Genomic DNA, 23,738 nt, shown 5'->3' with positions numbered 1-23,738 from the left:
ACATTTTCGCTTTTGCATGGGTCTATTTTTGTTGATCAATTAAAAAAAAAAAACACACACAAAAAACGAATTAAATTCAATTCACCAATTCTCTGGTCTCTGACAGTAAAACATGAATAGGTCCAAAGGGTGAATAGGGAATATTTACACTGAGTGGCCAGATTATTATGACCACCCCATCAGTACTTCTTGGGCCGCCTCGTGACTCCACGAGATGTTGAAAGGTGATGCGAGGAATCTGACACTGCACTGTTGCCCTTCTGTTGTCTTGTACCAGTCTTGTCACTCTCCGTTCTGCCCTAACATTGACTAGCCGCTGACGGCCACAATTCACACGTTCAGACCCAGATTTTCGGCTGACAGTCCAGTCTTTAAACACTTTAACAATGAGCCCCTCTTGAACATTTAACGAATTCTGCTGTTTTGCTGATACTCGCTCCATGGCGCCGAGCGCCAACAATCATCCCACATTCAAAGGCTATTAAATTGCGTTGTTTACCCATATCTTCAGAAACAAATCACTTCTACTGTCGTGGTAAACAACCTGCTTCCCTATTTATAATGGTCTGGCCCTCTAGCAACTTCAGAGCGAAATTATAGCTAATCATAGCTAATTTGCCTACAAACGTCAGGTGGTCATAATAATCTGGCCACTCAGTGTAGGCATTGTATATGCAGAGAAGGAGAATCAGAAAAGCCCGGTCGTTAGTTTGGAAGCAGCGGTTGTAACATGTTTTCAAATGTTACAACTAATTATACGCTGACAAAAACCTTATGTGTTCACAACAGTGTATGGAGCCTACCTTCCCGCACCAGCACTGGAATAATTCATATAGAGCACATTTATTGAGAAAGCCAAACATGAAGTTGTCACAATATTCCCTTTTATAAAAAGAAATAGCTGCCCTGATCCAACATAACTGTGGATTACTGTGGAATAACTATGATTGGGAAATGCAGGACCGCTGCCTACAAATATGCAGGTTATGACCTGCAACTTACAACATAATGCATGCTGAATGCTGACGGCCCATTTTGTTTTGTAAGAAAAGTCACCTTGAACTCTTACAGCAATGTCCTCGCATTGTCACCATTGTAATTGGGCAATCTAAACTGCGTGCGTACATTCAGGTTATCTTGCATTAAAGGAAGACTTTTTTCTTTTTTTTTAAACATTCATTTGTATAATTGCATCTAGTGCAGGCTAATATGTGCATAATTTTATACTAATCATGCACCATTGTACTATCGTTCAGTTTGTGCCCAGCTGCAATTATGTGATTGTCTTTATTGTTATATTCTCTGTGTTTGCATTTTTTAAATAAAAGCAATGCTCACATTTACAATGTTGGGCCGGCTCGATGCTGATTGGTCGGGAAACCGGCTTCCCAGCTGATCAGTATGGAGCCGGCTTCCCAGCCAATCAGGAAGCCGGGAGTTCGGTCATTACTCGCCGCCCAGCTTCCTAATTGCCCGGGAAGCTGGCTCCATGTTCCCCTATGGCACTGACCAGAAGTTCCGGTATCAGAGCATTTGGACGAGTATCGGTACTAGTTTTAGTATCCGTGCATCCCTACGCCAAATGTGGTCAAACTACAGATCTATATAGGGGAATCAGGACCTCCTTCCTCCTGCTGGTCGGTACTGGCAATCAGCACTCCAGGACAGGTAATGTATAGCAATTGGCTCGGGCGTGTTCGCAGCTCCACGTGCCGAGCCAATCACAGGTACCGAAACATTTTCCCGGTCCGCAGCTGCATAGATCAGGAAATGTCTCAGTACCTGTCAGCTTCCTGGCGGGCTCGGCACGTGGAGCTGGGAACACGCCCGAGCCCATCACTGGTAATGTAATGGGAAGGAGCAGAGAAAGACACACTGGACAGAAAATTGAGGCACACTGTAGACTGGTAAATGAGATCAGCAGCCTTGGGAGCACCAAATGTACATATCATTTGGATGTAATTGGCACCTTGAAGGCTGCTGATCGCATCAAATCAGTAAAAGAAAAAGTGTCAGGTACAATTTAAAAGTAAGTTTATGGTTGCTGAAGTAACCATGAGCTTACAGGATTAGAAAATGCAGTGGACCTAGGGATGAGAAATTGGCCTGCTGCAAGCAGCTCCGTTCAATAATAGCCCTTATGCCTATAACTGTAAAGGGGTTAATGGTTTGCTAAATCCAGGTCTCCATCTACATAGATGCTGTACCCAGTTTTCATCTTTGTGATCTTATCTTTTCTTCCTTCACTGATATACCTAAAAAGGGTTGTTTGTTTCCTCCTTTTCAGTTTCTTGTTTGGTCTTCTTTTGTCTGTTTTTTTTTTTACACTGTCAGCTAAACTTTCTGTTTCCTTGTATCACCTATATTCTGATTACCTTCTCCTTTACTACTGTATCCTACTTACCTCTAGTAAACCATATGGGTTTATTCTTCCATACTATATTTTTGTGCCTGATATACAGTATATAAGCTGCTTCCAGGATGGTAGACTTTAATAGTGCCCACGCTTTACTGACTCCTGCTCCTTTAAAAAAAAAAAACTTATTTCAGCAAATTTGAAATCAAAAACTTTGTTTTTTTTGTATATTATTTGTTCACTTGTTCGTATTTTAACACTGGAACACAAATTTTCTCCCACCACAACATCAGTCAGTCAATCCCTATTTGTCATTACTAGGTCTACAATATGATCTCCTCTGACTGGGCTTTTTACTAACCATTTTAGACAACCGTCAGTAAAAAGCTTTGCCTTATTAAATCTTGCCACTTCAACTGAGAATCTATACTGTTCCTCAAAACACTAAACATATTTTGTTTTATTTCAGAGAAGTTGATATACTTTTTCCAGGATATACTCACATGCAGAGGGCTCAGCCTATACGCTGGAGTCATTGGATTCTAAGGTAATCTGGCCCAAACGTTTAAAAACACTTTCTTACAGAGGTTCTATAAAAATTGAATTTGATACATTTTAAGCCTTACAACTGTACAATAGGTGTACTTCTAATTCAGACAGCTAGTCTGTTATGTTTCTAATTGAAGCTGCAAGTTTTCCCTTAACGTTGAGTGATTCACTGTGAATAAGCACTGTGCAAAGTGACGTAGCAAAGTTTATAACTTGAGTATAAAACCTGAACTCTGGGGAAGTTAAAAAAAATACCTTTTGCAGTGCGGCTCCCCCTGCACTCCATGGTGTTACATTTTCTTTTAGCCTTTTGTACCTTTTTTTAAAATGCACTTTCATGTAGGACTGGGCAACAAAAAAAAAAACAGTAGATCTCTGCAATGCAAGCACATTTACTCATATTTTATCCATCTAAAAACTCTGTTAGCTGTTGACATGAACACCGCTCTTTACCTGTTGGGGCAGACAACACACACTGTACTGAGTGGTGTCAGCCCTGCACATTGTTTTTTGCCAAACTGGTCAACCACTTCCATTTCCTTTATCTCCAAAGCATAGGCACTAAGGTACTTGTAGTCCCAAGATAAGAAACAGGGCTGGGGGGACTTTATAATCTCTTTGAGATAACAAAGGCAGAGCTCAAAGAACACAGATAAGGTAGCTCTAATTTTCTGTCAAGATCAACTTTTTTTGTGCACTTATAAAAAGAATAACATATTTAAATGGTATATTTAACAGACCAAAACAAAGCAAATAAAAGAAGTTCATTGTTAGGGTTTACATTGACTTTAAGTTATCTGTTATCACAATAGAGTATTGATAATGTAGAATAAACAAGTGATTGGGGAAGTAACAGGATCATTATGGGCTTGAGGAGCCAGAGACAATGGCTGCAGAAGCAATGAAATTTATATGCAGTGTTTGAAGCATCTCATCATTACCACTCATAACATTCTTTTAAATGCAGCAGGTAGTGGGATTATAGCCAGATGTGGGAACCACTGACCACCTCACATTGCCAGTTTTGTATCATTTTCCATTGTTTTACTTTATTAATGGTACATACATTTTTTTTAGGCTTATCGTTGTCTATTTATGTGTGTTTTGGCTGTTTAGATGTGTTTTGGATGTTAATAATCATTTTGTGCTTTCATGTCGCAGCCATGCAGTTGCATTGTGTAGGGATGCTGAGAGACTGGGAGAACTAAGAAAGAGGATAAATGTTTTGCCCCTTGGCAGGTAAGGTTTTTTTGTTTTTGTAATAGTAGAGGCGGATTTTATAGCTGAGAAATACTAAACCGGTTCAGTCACTTTCTTCTTCTATTCTTCTACTCAACCACTCTGAACCTCTTCAACTCATCTTGCTAATAATGGCTCACTACTTGCTGCAGAAGAACAGCAATGATTTCTGCATTGTTATGCCTTCTTCATTGCTGTATTACCACTACTTGATAGAAACTAAAAAAGGCTAGATCGTCTTATATCTGTTGGGCTTGTGTATGAGTTGTACACATCAGTTAAGCAGGTTAGGAAACTTCCCTGATCAGTAATATTCCAATTTTACAAAGGGGCGTTGGCCACCACTGTCTGCATTACTCATCTTCTATCCTTTTTTCCTCTTTATCCACTTCAATACAAATTTACCTCTGAGCTGAAGCTGTTTCATGGAGCCTTCTCAGGAGTGGAGTGTCTGAGGGCTGTCAGATCATTCTTGTTCATTCTTGCATGCCCAACTGCCATCTGATACAGTATCTATAGGCTCCTTTTTATTGTTGCTTCCTCCCTCAGTGTAATAATATATCGAGCTGCAGGCATTAGTGTTACATTGAAGATGGATCCGCTGCTCAGGGACATTGAGGTCCAGGCCCCTCCCTATATTAATACTTATTCTTCCAGTACAACCTGTATACTGTGTTACAGTGGAGATAAATCCACAGCTCAGGTACATTTAGGTCCAGGTCCGTCTTTATATTACTATTTCTTCCAGTTCAACCTGTATAATCCAAAGTAACCAACAGCTGTGACTGAGGGAATTCTATATTGGAGAAAAAAAGCTCACAGAAACCGATATCTCAGATGGAATAAAACAAATAGCAAGTCATTGTTGGAGAGAAAGCTCTAAGCTGAGGGCTAGGTTACTACATATCATTATGATGAGTGGTGAAAAAGTATTCCAGTATATAACAAGTATACAAGAATGAGAAAGATGCTCTTTACGATAAGCCTTTGACTGCAGGACCGTGATTTCCAACAAGGCAAATCTATGCTCCCTTGAGGGCAAGTACATTGTAATGTAAGCAATGCTTATACAGATATGCAAATTGATGTTTTTAGTAAAGTGTACAGAGTATACAGTCCTGCACCACCATTTGAATGAGAACACATGGGAAGAATTTATTTTTAAAAGTCAAAAAAAGTCAAAGATGCATTTTTTTTAAATGCAACAAGTTTAAGTGTCTAAATTTAACTAAATATCGGCCTCTAGCAATCCCCTGTAGAGCATAGCTCAGGCCGCTAGAGGGGGAAGCAGCACCCATGGCAAGTCAGTTGTACTTCAGTACTCATGTGTTAACAAGAGGCATTCTGACAGAAGAGAGCAGAGTGACAGAGAGACGAGCTCAACATTCTGCTGCTTATCCTTTTAATGGGGGGCTGCGCAGTATCCGAGAAATAGCAGGTCTCCTTCCTTGCCATACAGAACTGTACTCTGTGGCAGATCTGTGTAACTCTCAGGACAGGAATACAATCTCTCATATATGTATTTTTTAACTGTGTCTGCCTGGAGTTCAGCTTTAAAGAATACCACAGTTGTAATAACAGTGGCATTGAAGGCAGTAAAGACCATAAATGCTGATCACAAGAATTATTTTAGCGCAGGAACTAATTGGATACAGAAAATACTAACATTTTATTATTATTATAGAACATTTTAATAAGTATTGTATTTTTGTGCAATGTAGAAAATTCTGTTTTTCATTGCCAATACATGCTATGTCATTCCTACCATATTTTTTGTTCTAGTGGTGCAATAGCTGGCAACCCTTTAGGAGTAGACAGGGAACTTTTGTGCAAAGGTATGTATAACAAAAAATTATATTTTCAATTTGTGATGTTATGTTTCAATACTGACATTGGCCTAGTTCCCACTAGCAGCTATAGAATCAGCCCACTGCCCTCAGCTGTCAGTCACAAGTAAGGCAGACCTGATGGGGAAGTAGTCTTTCGGAGTTCCCCATCAGGTGTAGCCCACCCATAGCAAAACTCCTCTGCCACTGTGCGTGCCTGTGTGACAGGCGCAGTGGCCGGGTTGGGAGCTCAGTAAGGATGTGCATGTGATTTTTGTTAAGCTTGTGTTACTGAGGTGCACTGAGGATGAAGTACAGTATCTGGTATGGATACTCAAGCCTCAGCGCCTGCCCCCACCATGCATTCATAGTGACAGATTCATATACCTATTTCTGACAGGTACATGAATCTCACACTACTTGCGACATTTGTTACACATACAGATGCCAGAATTCATATGAGTGGCCATGACAATCTTAATAAATTGCAGGGATTGTATTTAAAATGGAACTGTAGCTAAAGTATTTTTGTAGTGTTTGGTGAATGGTTAGAAACTGTCAGGTATCTCCCCTTTGGGGAAACTAACCAGCACTTCCATTCCCAGAGGCTCAACAGAAAGTTAAAGGAAATTACCCAGCAGTGATGGGAAACCCCAGGTTTGATAGGAACCAGGTCAGATGTCCCTACATCTTGCTTCTCATCTCCTATTCTAGTGGCAATTAGCCACTAGTGGCAATTAGCAAACACTGGGGGGAATTTATCAAAACTGGAGCAGACAAAATCTGGAGCAGTTGCCCATGGCAACAATCAGCTTCTCTCTTCAGTTTGCTCAGTTAAGATTTGAAAATGACAGAGAAGCTGATTGGTTGCCATGCACAGCTGCTCCAGATTTTGTCTGCTCCAGTTTTGATAAATTCCCCCCACTGTATTTTCTATCACAATAGATGAAGGTGAATCTCCCCAGTAGGGTCAGACAACAGTCAAATCATGACAGAGGTTCTATCTCTTACGTACTTTGTCTAAAATTAGGGTTCCACATTAAAAACACCTTGAACTCCTCTGAGTTTTGTGTACCTTAGGCTAATCGAAGCTGAACTATAGGCAGATATCAAATAACAAATTAATGCAGCTCTGTAATCATTAATACATCATTAAATGTAAGCAGGGTAGGTACCTGGATTTGACCTGACAAGGGCCACTTGCAGTCCCTAAACAGCAGGGCTGGAATGTGAAAGGAAGAAGCAAAACTTGATAAGCCAATCAGTTTGTGCTGACAAGAAGCATGCTAATAGGAAGAGAAAGTCACAAAGAGAGCTCATCATTGTTCTGCTTCTCCTTTCACTGTCCAGTCACAGGCTGGGGGTGGGTCCAGGAGGACCTGAGCTCAGACAAAGAGGATTAAATAATGTTGGCCATCAGACTGAGGACATCTAGCAGCAGAAGAGTACTGTGGGGAAAATCTCTGAAATGAAGGAGAATATTGCAGCAAAAGTGGGTTATGTTATTTTATCTTTAATTGAGCTTTTCATTTTCATCTTATTTTTGGCTGAAGTTCTGCTTTAATGATGGCTTCTTGTATATCGCAGGGCTGCAGTGCCAGGATATCTTCATTGAATTCAGGTGTTGTGATCACCTGATGGATGCTGCATAAAGTGACATTACCTGAAAGAGTTTAGCTATCAAGGACTTTGGTATAGTTTTGGCAGAAACACAAGCTAGTGTGGGGAATACTGACATTAGAGTCTTCAAATAAAAGAGGAAACTGATGGCTAATTGAACTTATCAGTGCTCCCCAAAAACTAAAATATCCTTTTCTCCCCTGTTCAATAATGAACTGCTGTCATCCTGACACATAGTGGTTCATTTATAAAAGCACAGGAATTTTCTATCAGCACAAACCCTCCCCCCTCCAGGACAAAACAGGTGACACTTACTATAGGGACAGCCCTGCCTATACTTTAAGCACCATCTAGGGGTGCTATTGCTGTGCAAACAGCTAAGTTTTATAAATAAACCCCATAGACTAGGCAGCAGAGATACCAAGGTGTTTATTTATCAGAACAAGGCAAGTTGCAAAGCACCAAGTACAAAGAGGGCTACTTGCAGCGCCCAATCAGAATTCATCTTCTGATCTAGCTTCTGTGATGTGTATTAATTGGTTGCAATATTTTTGCACCTTTATCCTATCATGAGTGTGATATTTATTCTCCATTTTTCCCAACAGAACTCAAGTTTGACTCTGTCAGTCTAAATAGCATGGATGCAACTAGTGAGCGGGACTTTATAGGTACAAATTCTTACTCTAAAAATCAACCCGCTTTAGAGAAAATGGTATTTTAATAATCTGATGCAATGTTATTTTAATGATTTGTTTCAGCTGAGTTTTTGTTCTGGGCCTCTCTGTGCATGACTCACCTTTCTAAGATGTCTGAAGATCTCATTATCTACAGCACCAAAGAATTCAGCTTTGTTACCTTGTCAGACTCCTACAGGTGAATACAAAGTTGAATGTAACTTGGCAGTACTGCTTTTAATACAAGTTTTTAGCTGAAGACAACCTTTAACGGCAAGACCGCCAACAGCAGTATTGTATTTTCAGTTCGTTTCCATTCTTAATGTTTAGTCTAATATGTACCTGAAAGCATTTTTGATTTTCACATTTGAATTCATTTGCTGTAGCTCCGGGGTGCATTCATTATTTAATTTCATAATCATTCACTTCCAAAATGATTAATTAACCTAAACACTGAATAGATATGAAATCTGTATTTTTGTTACATAAAATGAAAACTAAAACTGTTGAAAGCTTCTTTTTCTCATGAATCTGTACATTACTTTACATGGTACTATGTGTCTTCCAGTTATTTACAAACACTGGAGCAATCAGCTGATCGCTCCAGTGTTTGCCCTGCACAGAGGATCACTGATATGTACCGATCCTCTGCCGCTCGGCCACGCACACATGGGGACTCAACTCATGCTCTCCCGGGCAGAGGCAGCGGGGGATCCGAGGAGAAGTGAAAGAAGCACTTCAGCCACAGGAGGGGGCGGAGGACGGAACCGCTGTCGCAGAACTAAGGCCGAGCGGTGAGGGGAGAGAGAGGCGCTGGCTGTCAGAACCTGGCCGAGCGTCTCTCTCTTTCTCCTCACCGCTCGGCCTTAGTTCTGTGACAGCGGCTCCGTCCCCCGGCTGCAGCGGTTCCTTCACTTCTTCTCGGATCCCCGCTGCATACAGATGGGGAGAGCAGCGGGGATCCAGAGAAGCCACACGGGTGGGAGGAGAGAACATCGCAATCTACCAGTGATCGCTTCGCGATCGACCTTATGGGCACCCCTGCCTTAGAGTCTTTGTGAAGTAACCACAACATATTTCCAGTTTTTGCTTAAAAAGAGCCTCTCAAGGTAGATGCTGACTTGTAAGTGTAAGCTCCAGGCCTTATCCTTACTTTTTCCTACCCTTTTTTTTGTGCATCACGGACCTTGAACAAGTATATACATCAGGACTCGGATTAAATCCAAGTCAGTTACTGACCAAGCAAGCAAGGAAGTATAAGTATATAAAGGAAGTAGAAGTGAAGCTAGGATAAGCTCTAGGCAGAAACCTTAGCTTGTTATAATTAGACCTGAATAGCACACACAATGCTGAATGAGACATTGTACCCCTTTTCCTGGTAGAGGTAAAGCTTTCTAAATAAGTCACTTCTATATTGGTTGGCAACCCAGCAAAAATCCATCCAAGTGTTAAATGTTTACTTGTACAATAACTTTTCATACAAATAACAAAATTAAAGTGAAAATATAATTGAATAAATATAAATAATACAACAACCAGTTAATAGACATGTTAAATATAGATACACATACAAATTACCACAAATGACAATTTCTCCTTGATAGGTTAAAAGGTATTTATAGCCAAAACTTTTTTGTTTTAGTCTCGGAGAGAGTACGGCAGCGTTAAAAGCACTGCCAGGTTTTTTATTGCTGCTTGTGTGTTACAATTTTACACTGGAGGAAACAAAAGTGAAAAAACCGAAGCACCACAACCTAGCGCTTTGGTTTTTCGCTTTTGTTTCCTCCAGCGCACACACCAGACACCCCTGTCTGTCCCTGCCAGGAGCTGCACACCAGCGTACGACATATAGACCCCTCTGGAGAGCGCTAATATAACATTGGACTTTTTTGAAACTTTTTATCTTACAATTTTACAGTTGTCACTGGAATAGAAATAGAAGGGAGATCTTCCAATGAGGACACCTCTTCTGGTTACAGCTGTCTAAAGGGGACTTCCCATGTCTTTGGAGATACTTTCCTTCACTTCCCATTGTGTCTTTGAGACTGAAAGTAAAGGGGGAAAAATGGAAAAGGATGTGAACCATCCTGCATCCCTCTAAAACTAAAAAGAAACTTATTAATTCACCACTGTGTTAAATAGTAATTATCCACCTGAAATTAGCAAGGCAGTTCTATAACAGGAACAAATCTGGAGAAATGGGACAATACAGTCTTGTGTAGGAACTGCATTGGATAGTGAGAACTTATCTTTTTCTCCACAGTACTGGGAGCAGTTTGATGCCTCAGAAGAAGAACCCTGACAGTTTGGAACTTATCCGCAGCAAAGCTGGACGTGTCTTTGGTCGTGTATGTTAAGTATTCTAAAATATTCATATCAAGTCTTTCTGGAGAAAGGGTGTAGTGCAGTGTTGAAATTATGCTTTTTTTTTTTAAATGCCTGGCCACCATACCGTTATGATGCAACCCCTCCCCACCACTGATAGTGACTATACAACTCTTTATACTGCCATAGAAATTGATACAGTCTACAGTCTACACTGTTAACTGACTAGACAATTTAATTTGAGAAGAGCGAGCCCCAATTCTAGCTTTGCAGAACTGATAAAGCTGAGCATTGACAAAGCATGCTGTGCTTTACCATTAAGTAAGTAGAGGGGTATAAATATCAATCAACAGACACTCAGTAGCATGGTACTTATGCTTTAGACCTATAGGGACAAGCCAGGAACTGACTTTTTATGGGCTGTAATGGTAAGAAGGATCACAAGCTTTATGTTTTGTCTCTCACTAATAAGATATAATAAATGACATACAGCGCTGTAATATACATATCCCATAGTTCTTTTATATTCAGCTAATTGTATTATTTGCACTCCACACTCTTTTACAATACACCATATGATAATTATACAATATGCTACAAAGATTTTGTTAGGTCAAGATTCTAAAGCAAGAACTTTACATCATTTTGTTTTACACTAGATCTACTTGTATCTTTTCAATGAAATGAAATCCATTTCTATTTGAAAAGATCTGTTTTAGGAATGTGTAGTAGTTTTTCAGTGCAATAAATATTAAACATGATAAAATAATACAGTTTGTGCATCTTTTTGCAGTGCTCTGGCTTCCTTATGACACTGAAAGGCCTCCCTAGCACTTACAACAAGGACCTTCAGGTAAGCGTTACCTACCTACTTCATCTGTTTACTAATGGGTTTTTCCCCAGAGCTCTGCAATGCTACAGCAGAGCTACATCCCAGCAGGGCCAGAGGTGGAAAGGGCAGTTTGTGACTGCTGCTATATAAACCTTCAGCTCTGAATTTTAGGGCATGCTGTCCAAAACAGTAAAAACTAAAAAAAGTGTATCAAGTAATTTTTATTGAAAAGTTTAACAAAGTTTACAGACAAACACATAACTATAAAAACATATACTTGCCTGCTACATCCCAAAACAAGGGGCAGAGACACAGCATAAAAATAGGCAAGTACGGCTATACAAAGGCTTAAGCACCATAATATACATGTATGGTATACCATACTGTAATAGATACACATCAGTAATACGTCGTAAAAGAAAAAAAAACCTCAGGGAACTAAACACCTTTTATCTCCAATAGGTTTTGTAGGATCAGCGGAGATGGGGCCAAGTTAGGGCCTCTAGCCACCCCTGCCAAACTTTAAAAAACTTCTGCGAGCAACTTCTCTCTCTCGGTAGAACAGTGTTTATTTGGTTCTTCCCAAGACCCCAGTGTTGGAGTATGAAGGGAGAGCTAATTCTGCATTATTAGTTTCCTTGCAAAAAAACAAGGTATGAATGAGCAGGGCAAGAATCTCTATTTGACATTGTGCAGTATCCAACGTTCCCAACAAGCAAGTTTTAGGATCCAGAGCAGTAGCTACTCCGAATACTGTAGAAATGTTAGTCACTACTCAAATTCAATATCTTTCAAGTTTGGGACAAGGCCATAGTATATGTATAATAGTTCCTGGGATGTAAGCACATTTAGAACAGGCAGGTGAATCTCTTGTACCCCACTGGTACAGATGGTCAGGTGACCTATACACCCTATGAAGTATAAACAACCACGTAAGCTTCTGGGATGGGGAAAGCAAGACCTGAGTAACCTGCGACACTGCAGCATCCTACAACTCATCTGACAAAGGGCCAATGTCACCCTTCCTCCTAGCCCTACGAGAATGAGTGGTTGTACCCAGTGGTGTATTTAGGTTTGGGGCTGCCCTAGGCAAGACAAAACTCGGGCGCCCGATCAACCCCCCGCACCTAAAATACAATTCAGAGCCCCCTCTCCTGCTTACCTTGTTGCAGGGAGGAGGCTGTGAGACGGCACGTCGGTCCCGGTTATCAGTGGTCGACTGGTAGGGTCTGCTGCAGACCTTCCCAATCGATCCTGCACAATCCTTTCGGCCAGCGTTCACTGAAAGAGTGCTGGCCGAAAGGATCCGGGTGCCGCCGGAGACTCAGCTACACGGTCTGCATCCGACAGAGATGCAGACCGTGTAGCTGCTCCCGCAAGTCAGTCCTTGACCGTGTACCTAACTTGTGAGCTGGCTGCAGGCCACAAAGTACCGGGCCGGAATCTGCTGCCCGAGGCAAATGCCGCGTTTGCCTCGCGGCAGATATGCCCCTGGTTTTACCAGGAACTTTAAAAGCAATGCCCTATTTACTAACCTGCTACTTATTCCTGCTCTCTTTCAGAAGATTTTACACACTATGGGTGTCATTTAATACTCAGTAGTTTTACTCCTTGTACCCAGAATTAGGACAGTAAAGGTAGCAGCTGTATATATAGAGAGGAATACTCAAATGTTCCTTCCCTGGCAACAGTTGTGTACACTGTTTGTGTATAGAACATTCCCAGAAATGTCATTGTCATGCTGCTTTTGCCATCAGTCTTTCAATGATTACAATAATTGTTAATGCTGTTGCAGAGGGACAAAAATGAGATTAGCATGTCTTTGTTACTAATCTATTGATGGTAATTGTAATGGAAAATTGCTGCAGTTTCTATAGAGATGTAATAACACTGGACTGTTTTTGGTTTCCCTGAATAGGAAGACAAGGAGGCCATGTTTGATGTTTATGATACAGTATGTGCTGTACTTCAAGTGGCGTCTGGAGTGATCTCCACATTGCAGGTAAAATGATTCTATTGTATTTCTTCAAACTCTTACAGGCTTAGAGCCATGTCACACTAGTGATCTTGACAATGGCAACAGGATTGCTCTGCAGGGCTAAATAGCGTAGAGAAATACTCGCCTATTTCCATATGTCACTTCCTGCCTGACTGGATGAACGAGATTTCACTGGCAACATTTTCTCACAAGCACTACATGGGAACAGAAGTGTTTTCTCTACAGTCAGTTTTTAGTGATCCTGCTATTGATGATGTGTGTCATGGTGTTTATTCAGTAAAACACTGAAAGTTAGATAGTTAATTATACACTACCCATAGAACCCAATAGGTTGGAACTTGTGCAGCAAGCAGTCCCTGAGTGGCTTCATTGGTGGCTACTGGCAGATCTACATGAAGTACTGTTAGGCAAATTCATGATTAGAGTGAGTAAAGATTTCATACCCAGTTATGTGGAGGAGATTTCATAGATAATATAGAAGCATTGTGAAGCTGGGTATACACTGTTATGTTTTTTGTTCAGCGTCACAGGCTGAACCAAAAAAATTACAGATTACTCAATCCACGTTAACAGCGCGGATGAACAAATCTCCCGCTGTGTACGTTTGTATCCTGACAGTGGCGCTGGCAGCTGTCAGAACACTCGTCAGCTGCAAGCATCGTTCCGCCGTTTTTCCAGCATGTCTCTTTGGCAAAAATTGATCCAATCATCAACTTTTTTGTGGGGCTAGGGCCCCCCACAGCTCCAATTCCAGCCTATTTCTGCTGAATCCGCAGAAATGTCCTACTTGTGTACCCAGCTTAAGAGAACATAGTCAAAGGTTGTGTCCAGGGGTGAATATGGTGAATTCTGTTTGATTTTATTTATTTAGTAAATTACCTTTTTGTTTGGAAAATATATTCTCTGTGTGCTAATCTGTCATTTTATGTTCCAGATAAACAAAGAAGCAATGGAGAAAGCGCTGAGCCCAGATATGCTGGCTACAGACATTGCTTATTATCTGGTCAGGAAAGGGGTAAGAAATGCCTGGATTCATTTCCAGCCATAATAGAAAGTTATGCATCTCTAAGGAGGACAGGACTGATCTGTTTTGTATTTAGAAAGTGCCTTACATGCTGTGATGTAATCTTGGATTGATCATTGTTTTGCAAACACTTTTCTTACACATGACGTAGCAGTAGTTCTACTTGAGCCAAAATGGCTTATGACGAAATCTGCCCAAATTAGTTTTATTGTTTTTGCCAATGAAGTCCTTTAGAAGGACAACTGCACCTTTGGTACAATTGTCCTTCAATCACTTCCCCGCCTGGTGCACCCCACCAACTCAAATACTTGCCTTCTTCTTCAATCCAGTGATCTACAATGTGCGGCCCAGCCCAGTGTCACACAACCTTTCCAGTGAAGACATCTTCTTATTAGTGCACATGTGTGTCACAGGCTCAGTTACTCCTACGGGTAATCCCATACTCGGCTGGTCTGCAAGAGGCCACTATGAGTTTGGCTTACCATAAGAATAAATAGGGCTGCAGTGCACTAAGAGGAAGCGACAAAGGGTAGTACTTCACACCAAGGATCTGGCTCAAGGAGGAATTGATTAAAGGAGAACTGTACCAAAGGTGCAGTTGTCATTTGATAATATTTTTTATTAAGCATACTGCAAAATGAAAGAATTTATTGTGCTAACTCTGAAATTAAATGACCTGTGCGTTTGCCTTGTTGGGCGCCTAAAGTACTGGCACCAAAGGCTCCCTCTCCTGAAGCAAATCACTGCTTCTTGAAAAATCTCTTTACAAAGCTTTGGAATACTTCTTTAAGGGATTTCAGGAAAGGTGTGTTCTTTTCTTGTGCTATAATCTGAATTATATGAATCTATAATTTGTGCTTTTAAGTGCTGAGTTGTGCAATAAAAAGATAAAGGAAACCAAACTCAACTCTTCTTATTCTGTGACAACAGATGCCCTTCAGACAAGCACACGGAGTCTCTGGTAAAACGGTTCAACTAGCGGAAACTAAAGGCATTGCTCTCAATAATCTCTCCTTGGAAGACCTGAAGAGCATCAGGTGTGTTTATATGATCTGGAATTAACATATTTTAACAAGATAGCTATTACTGAGTTAAGGGCAAGTCTAGTAATGTTCCTCAGCAGTGCTTTTAACCCTTTGGTTGTCTGGACAATTTTCCCATTTTTTTCTGACATGGCTGTGAATGTTTACTAAAGACCTTCCCAACTTCTATATTTCCAAAAGCAAAGGAATTGTATAATAAAACTATGGCAATCCTGTTTTTATACATCACAGGAAAATTGACATCTGTGAAATGTATAATTGCAATAAAATACACTAACATAATTTTAATACAAACGATCACAATATAATCTCAAACATTTCTAATAAACTTAAAAGATCATATGTTATTGAGTTACTTATTAAAGTGACACTAAAATTGCTCCTGTGATAGACTATGATTTCAATACAAATTAGTAAACTAAACATGAGATTGTAGTCCATCACGGGAGTGAGCTTGGAGCGGTGGCTACTTTACAACACACACAGGGACCATGGGGAACAAAAGTATCCACCCTCCAGAAGGAAGGACAATGTCAGCACCAATTCAGAGATAATTTGAGGATCTACAGCCGAGTGATACACAAATGAGATACATTTTTGTTAATAGTGAAGGCACTTGAATGCATTTTTGAACATTTAACTCCTGAGTTTAGTGTCACTTTAACTACAAGCCTATGATCAAAATTGTGAAAAAAAACAAGATGTGCAAAACTGTAAATAGACTATGCATTGAAGACCCTTTTCCTCATCAATTGAGAGTCAAAGTGAAGCCACTAAAATGATTTTCTACTTCTAACATGAGTGGGGGACACCTAATGTGTAAAAATAATTAAAGCCCAACTCTAGGCACAAGAAAATAAATACTCCTGCAGTTGAGCCCCCACACACTGCTAGGGTTAAATGGTTGTATATGGTAGAGTAATAAGGTGTAAGGCCTGGTTCACACCTGGGCGTTTTACAGCGCGTTCCTACGCGCTATAAAACGCTCAACATGTGAAAACCAATGATTGCCTATGGGCATGGTTCCCACCTGGGCGTTTTACAGCGCGTTGGAACACGCTGCAAAACGCACTACGCCCAAAGAAGTACAGGAGCTTCTTTTGGGGCGTATTTGCCACGCGTATCCATTACAGCCGGATAGCCCGCTAATCGCGCATATTGGGTACGCCTAGGTGTGAACCCAGCCTAATACCTTATTCCTCGATCTGGCGGGTTCTCTCCGTTTGTGTGACTGGTTCCCCTCCCCCTCCTGCAGCCGCATGCTTACCTCCTCATATACAATGCAGGACTAATTGTGCTGCAATGTGAGTGATGACACCGAAGGACCACCCACAACACTTGCACTGTGGGGGAACCCCACTACAACGGGTTGTTTCCATCCCTGAGTTTACTTTAATGTAAGTATATTGTGTGTGGATGTGTGTGTTCATTTATGTTATTTTTTTCCTCAACTTGAGTATTGCCTGAAGTGGGCTGGTGTGCCCACTATGTGGCATGGCAGTATCATTCGGTAGACAGGTTCTCTTTATGAAGAGATTAGGGGTATGTTTCTCCCCTGTGTTCAGTCAATGTAAATTTGTGAAGTGAAGAGTTGCTGTCTGTAATAGCTCTCAGCAGTGAGAATAATGCAAACACCTTCAAGCCTGAAGTATGTACCCTTTATAAAAAATATAATCTACCTGATGCTTCTCAGATTGAACACTGCATTGTTGTAGTATTTTATATGGACAAAGGCAATATGCTTCAATAGGAGGCAAAATATTTGTGTAGCAGATATTAATGAGATCACCTAGTGGTTTTACATTCTTAACTAGATAGCTGATGGGCTTCTCCTTTTATTTCTGCAGTCCACTCTTCAGCAACGATGTGTCCAAGGTGTGGAACTACACCAACAGCGTGGAGCAGTACACAGCAGCAGGGGGAACAGCAAAGAGTTGTGTGATGACACAGGTGGAACAGCTGAGAACATGGCTGAAAAATCACAAGAATCAGTAGTATCATGGGATAACAGGACCATAGAACAGATTTGATATGTAACATAAAGAGATGTTGCACATATTTAAAGCTGAACTCCAGGAAACACAGATACACAAGTAAAATACATATAAGGTTGTTTTGCATGCCAACAGATTTTGTATGGTTGATCATCCAGTCCTAAGATTTTCACAGCCCTGTCTGACATGACTTTTCTCAGCTGCAGTTAACACTTAGAAGTTTTGTCTGTGCCCCTAGCCTGTGACTGGACAATGAAAGTAGAAGCAGCAGACTGATGAGTTCATCTCTTTGCTCTCCTCCTAGCAGAATGGCCCTGGTTAGCGCATGAGCACTACGGCACAGCTGACTGGCTCCTTGTGCTGCTTGTCCCTGTCGGAGTTCTGTTATTCAGAGGACTGCAAAAACTGATATCAAGTCACATTTAATCACTGGTGGAACTACCAGGGTCGCAACGGTCGCAATTGCGACCGGGCCCTGGCGTTCTGCCTGTTGGGGGGGGGGCCCAGCGAGGGAGAAGAGGGCCCCTCCCCTGAGATCGTGCCATTCCTTCCCTGCCGCTCTGTCACCCGCAGATTGTACAGGCGGCTGTGCGGCAGGGCAGGAGAGGCTGTGCAGCACATTCTGAAGTGTGAGGACCCTCTCCTCTTAGCTCCGCCCCCTGGCCACCGAGACACGGAAGAGGGCCCTGCAGGAGAAATAAGGTAAGTCTGGAGTGGGAAGGGGAGGGGGGTAATGCTGGTGGCACTCAGCATTGCTGACTTTTATTATAATGTATTGCTTGGACTTGTAGTCCTGCATAGCTGGTGGTATTCTGCATTGCTGTATGATGATTATACAGCAATGCAGAATATCTCCAACTATGTAGGACTAAAAGTCCCAGCAATGCATTATATTTTTAAGTAGGGATGCACCAGTCAGTGCCAATACTGGGCATTTTCACGAGTGCTCATACTCGTGAAAATGCCCCGATACTAAACACAGATACCGGTGTTCTGTCGAGAGCGCCGACGTAGTTGAATTTGTCGACCTCAGCATCTGCACAGATCGGTATTATCGAGGAAACCGGGATTTATTCACAAAGTATTTCGTTTAAATCTTTTATTGTGGCCGTTAATAATATTCCATCATTTCCTGCCACGCATCATTTTCTGCCATGGACGGCATATTATTAACGGTCACAATTAACCATTACAAACTAATACTTTGTAAATAAATGCCGGTTTCCTCGATAATCCCGTCTGTGCGCAAACGCAGATACTGGGTCGGCGTTCTCAACAGAACACCGGCACTACATTTTAAACTGAAGCGGCTGCCTGAGGTGCCGCGCTTGCTGGGGACCTCGGCAGCCTTCCTGTTAACCATGCGGTGCCATGGCGGTGCGGGGTTGGGGGGGCCTTCATGGTTTCTTGCACCGGGGCCCTAAAGGTACTAGTTACGCCACTGCATTTAATGATGTATTAATTAATACAAAGCTGCAATAATTTGTCTTTTATATCTTCCTGGAGTTCATCTTAAATAAGCATTCCTGTTGCTTCTATAGGGATCAGAGTAATTGATTAAAGTAATTCAAAGTAGAAGCATATTGTAGAGATGCTAAAAAGTATTCAGTTATTATAATTTTATATCTGCAAATAGTATATTTACAAAGTGAATTCAAATATAAACATGTTGTATTGTTTTTTGGTTGTGTTTTTTTTTATTTTCAGTTCACTGATATTTATTTGATTTATTATTCACTTGATAATTTTAAGGTTCCCATGGAGGTTTAAGGGCTGATGGGTGTGCAGGGTCATTCCTGCTCTGAGTGCTTGAACATAGACATGAACACTTGGTACAGCCAAGCATTTGTGTTTATGAGTGCAGACACTCCTCGAGTTAGTTACGTTCTGATAAAGTCATCGTAACCCGATTGTATTGCAAACCTAGGAGTGTACTTTTGTGTACTGTACTGCCGTGGTCGGCAGCAGGCAGTACACAATGGGGATCAATAGCAAGACTGCTATTAGCTATTTCAAATTACAATAGCCAATAGCAAGCTGGCTATTGAAACCCCGCCCCCTAAGAGGAGGAGTGGACCTGAGAGAGAGAAAGTCCTCTCTCAGGTCTGCTCCTCTTCTCAGTGGTTGGGTGCAATAGCCAGCCTGCTATTGGCTATTGTACTTAGAAATAGCCAATTGCAGTCTTGCTATTGATCCTGGCTGTTTACATTCACCTACCGGCTGCGAGAGCTAGCCGGCAGGTGAATGGGCAAGCAGAGCGCCTCGGGGCAGGTTGCTTAAGAATTACTATTAACTCTCAAGCAACCAGAAACTACAATTATCCGACACCTACCATTTCCCGTGAGTGCCAGATAACTGGAAGTTTACTGTACTGTACAGTAAACTCCATCGTAAATGCGAAAGATCTTAAGTCGATTGATCGCAACCCGAGGAGCATCTGTATGTACAAGAGAGGAGGGAGGTTTGGACAATGGAACTTGCTCTGGCATTGGGTATGATGATATCTGATTAACATACTATTGTCTTCACTGACTTGCATGTAAATGTACACATCATTTGAACTAAGCAGATGAAGGGCAATTATCTCTAGAAAACCAATATCCATCAAATAGGGTTGTCAAACATGTATATTCCATTTTTCCCCCAAGATAAGTCTGCTGATGGGAGGAATAATCAAGTGGTAGCTGCAGAGGTTTGAAAAGCACAAATCCACAGAATACATGAAGCAGAAGCAGGAAAATGCTTGTTTGCAGGTCCTTTTTTCTTTCCTCTCCAGCAAGTCCTCATGAGAACAGTGAGCAGCACAGCAGTGACATAACCAAATCTAACTTTAAGGCCCCATTCACGCCTACCGTATATTTTAGGTGCAGTTAGGGATTCCTGCATCAGGCACTTACAATTTCCTGCAGCAGGAATCCCTAAGCTTCCATTTAATGATCGGGTGACAGCTGCTGCATTTGAAAGTGGCAGAATTCCAACACCACGTGTAATCGTATGTGATACCGATTACATGTGGTTAGGAATCACTACTATCCCTGGATGTATCAATCGTGCATCCAGGGATAGTGATTGATTAGTAATCGTATGTAATAGTATAACATGCGTTTCAGCACCGTGTGCCGGAATTCTGCCACTTTCAAATGCAGCCACTGTCACCCAATCATTAACTTGAATGGCTGTGACAGCTGCCACTTGTAAATGGCAGATTAGGGATTTCTGCTGCAGGAAATTGTAGCAGGAATCCCTTCCTAGTGCCTAGACAATGGAAGTGGTCTGCCATCCTTCAGGAGGAATTCCAGGCACCAAAATATTTTTAAATGTTCCCTATAGCATAGCAAATCTTCACTTTTTGAGTTTAGGTCCACTTCTCACTTAAGCGGATGTGCAGTAGGGTGTTCCGTCCGAGATATCTCTACACAATTACCTCATCTATCTTGACTATGCCCCTTGTGAGTGTCTTGAGTCTTTAGGATGAAAATTGCCTGAAATTACAAAGACCATTATGGAAAATAAATTTTCTAAATGATCCAACTGTATTTAAGATCCGAGAACTGGTGTTTGTGGAGACACACATCTTACTAGTACACACTAAGTTATACTCGCCTAACGCTTCAAGCCGGCCAGCTGTCACAGCTCCCCCTCCAGCCTGTCAACTCTCCTGCAGCATTGGAATCTTCCTCAGCATCCTCACATCTGTACACTGAATACAGAGTGCAATGATTTATGGGACTTTAGACTGCTGCAGGGGAAGGGGGGGAGACACTCAATGGACCGGTCTGAGGACAAGCCGGTTCAGAGCTTTGGGTGAGTATAACTTTTTTGTTTCGAAACCTAGTCAAAAATGATCAGTTAACCCTTACAGTGCGGGGGTAGCCCCACTGCAAGGGTAAATAAAAAAAATAATTTACTCCATGTATGCTGCTATTTCCTGAATAATCCCTTCACCAGTCAGCAAATCACCAGTCATCAAAGAGCAGCTCTGACATGAGAAAGCAAAGACCTGCCTCTAGCAAGATGGCATCCTTCAGACAGAGACACAGTGAAGAACAAGGAATGGTAAGTCAGTAATGGGGGAAAGATCATCTCTAGGGAGGTCGTATGAAATACTGATGACTAGTCATTTGCCCTCTGTTTGCCTTTTTTGGGCAGGGATTCCAAAATTCATATCCTTTTTGACCATTTTTAATACTTGCATGTCAGGTTCAGTGAAACTCAAAGGCAGGAAATGGTAAGCTTTTGTATCAACATCCCTTCAGGAAACAGGTTATCCCAGTTAATCTGTAAAATAGAATGGTCAGGAAAGCATTTTATGGAAGAAAAGGAAGAAAAGTGATCTTTCACTCCACTGGACGGTTCCGAATTTTCAGTATATTAATACATAGATGTTTGTAGCATTTATTGTTACCTTTTTGCCACTTCTCCACAAATTCTCTCCTCCTGTATACTGGGGTGTAACTCTCTGGTCCTGTATACTGGGCATTTCTCTTGTTCTGCATGCTGTTTTTAATTGTCAGTATATGTTCTTTTTGTATTGATACAGTGCCACTTCTCTTGTTCTGTACGTCGGATGTCTTTATCAGATTATCCGCTGATTCTGTATGTAGACATTGCACTGTACCACTTCTGTTGCTCTACAGTGGCTTGCAAAAAAAACCACCTCCCTTGGTATTTTTCCTATTGTGTGGCATTACCACCTGGAATTAAAATGGATGTTTTGAGGGTTTGTATCATTTGATTTACGCAACATGCCTACTACTTTGAAGATGCAAAATATTTTTTATTGTGATACAAACAATACATAAGACAAAAAAAACAAACAAAACTTGAGCGTGCATAACTATTCCCAATTCCCAAAGTCAATACTTTGTAGAGCCACCTTTTGTGGCAATTGCAGCTGCAAGTCTCTTGGGGTACGTTTCTATAAGCTTGGCACATCTAGCTACTGGGATTTTTGCCCATTCTTTAAAGCGACACAAAACCCTCATCTTTTTTGTTTCCTTATATACATTTACACAATGAACAGTCTCCAAAGCCACATTTATTTATGTTTTAAAATAAAGTTTTACTATTTTAATGTTTTGTATGCCGGGTGTAATTCTCAATATCTGTTCTTATTTTTTGTATACTGTATGTGTACACCGAATAGTACTCCTTATCACGTTCTGTATGTTGGGTGTACGTCTCAGTATCTATCTATCATTATGTCTAAATGTATACTGGACAGTAGAGCCCCCTTGCATTCCAGAAATTAATTTTGGTATTCGTACTTACTGTATAGGTGCACTATGCACTTACTCATATCAGCTCACTTGTACTTTTTTACTATGAACTTTGTCACTCTGAATAGGTTAGGCCCACTTTTTGCTACAGTAAGCAAATCCTTCCCTATCAGCTATTCTACCAGTCTGACAACCCTGCATGTGCTTAAATCATACCACCAAACATCTAGTTTAATGGACTCAGATAATTTCATAAAACCATCAAACCGCCCTTGTGATTCCAGGACATACTGCCAGTCACTGTCTATTTTCTGTGATCACCTATGCTTGCACAAATGTACTATGATTGTTCATGCTCTGGCACAACAAGAGATCCGTGTATGCCTCCCAAATTTATACAAGCGACTTATTATCTGTTTTATAAAACAAGTGTCACTACAACATTTTCCCAATGACCTTTAGTTTTCTGGATTCACATAATGAAAATTATACTCTATTTTAAAAGAACTCACAAACTCAAAACACGAAGTACATAAAAATCTGTTTGGCTTGTTGCTTTTGTCAAAGTAAAGCACCATTTGATTTTCTTTTTTTTCGGTTCAATATATTTTTATTTCAATAAACATACTTATACATTCTTTATATAAAAAAGAGGAAAAATACATGTAAACATCATAACTGTTATCTCCCAAATAACATTACTATGTATGTCTCCAAATATTAGTCTTCATCTTTATCTTACATTCAACCAAACAATTCTCCCCCCACTGCCCAAAACTAGAAATACAGTTTTGGGCTTAATATACACATTGAGCCCCCTTTTACACTTGTGTAATACATGAATGCGTACAAAATCTCATCTTGCCTGTCACATTTGGGGTGCCATTAACAGTATTGGCACTGCAAGTGCGACATGATTTTGTTCATGTACACTCATGTACCAATTGTGACTGGAGACTCAGTTAATGGCACCCAAATGCGCATAACAAGATGCATGGGGGGGGAGGGGGGGGGGGGGAATATATCAAAACTGGAGCA

General features: G+C 41.0%; 1 protein-coding gene across 1 annotated transcript in view; it reads left to right on the top strand.

The window, feature by feature from the left end:
• The window catches only part of ASL (argininosuccinate lyase), a 30,169-nt gene extending 12,569 nt beyond the window's left edge, over positions 1–17,600 (top strand). The window contains exons 7-17 of the mRNA XM_018556796.1: positions 2,826–2,903; positions 4,067–4,144; positions 5,927–5,979; positions 8,196–8,258; positions 8,349–8,463; positions 10,528–10,612; positions 11,383–11,442; positions 13,340–13,423; positions 14,355–14,435; positions 15,375–15,481; positions 17,335–17,600. Of these exons, the coding sequence (XP_018412298.1) occupies positions 2,826–2,903; positions 4,067–4,144; positions 5,927–5,979; positions 8,196–8,258; positions 8,349–8,463; positions 10,528–10,612; positions 11,383–11,442; positions 13,340–13,423; positions 14,355–14,435; positions 15,375–15,481; positions 17,335–17,482 (952 nt within the window). The 3' untranslated portion in view covers positions 17,483–17,600. The remainder of the gene's footprint in view (positions 1–2,825; positions 2,904–4,066; positions 4,145–5,926; positions 5,980–8,195; positions 8,259–8,348; positions 8,464–10,527; positions 10,613–11,382; positions 11,443–13,339; positions 13,424–14,354; positions 14,436–15,374; positions 15,482–17,334) is intronic.
• The last annotated feature ends 6,138 nt before the right edge of the window (positions 17,601–23,738 follow it).

Source organism: Nanorana parkeri, unplaced genomic scaffold (genome assembly GCF_000935625.1).
Source record: "Nanorana parkeri isolate BGI_ZX_2015 unplaced genomic scaffold, ASM93562v1 scaffold253, whole genome shotgun sequence".
NCBI classification, from domain to species: Eukaryota; Metazoa; Chordata; class Amphibia; order Anura; family Dicroglossidae; genus Nanorana; species Nanorana parkeri.
This window is presented reverse-complemented; position numbering and strand designations above follow the sequence as displayed.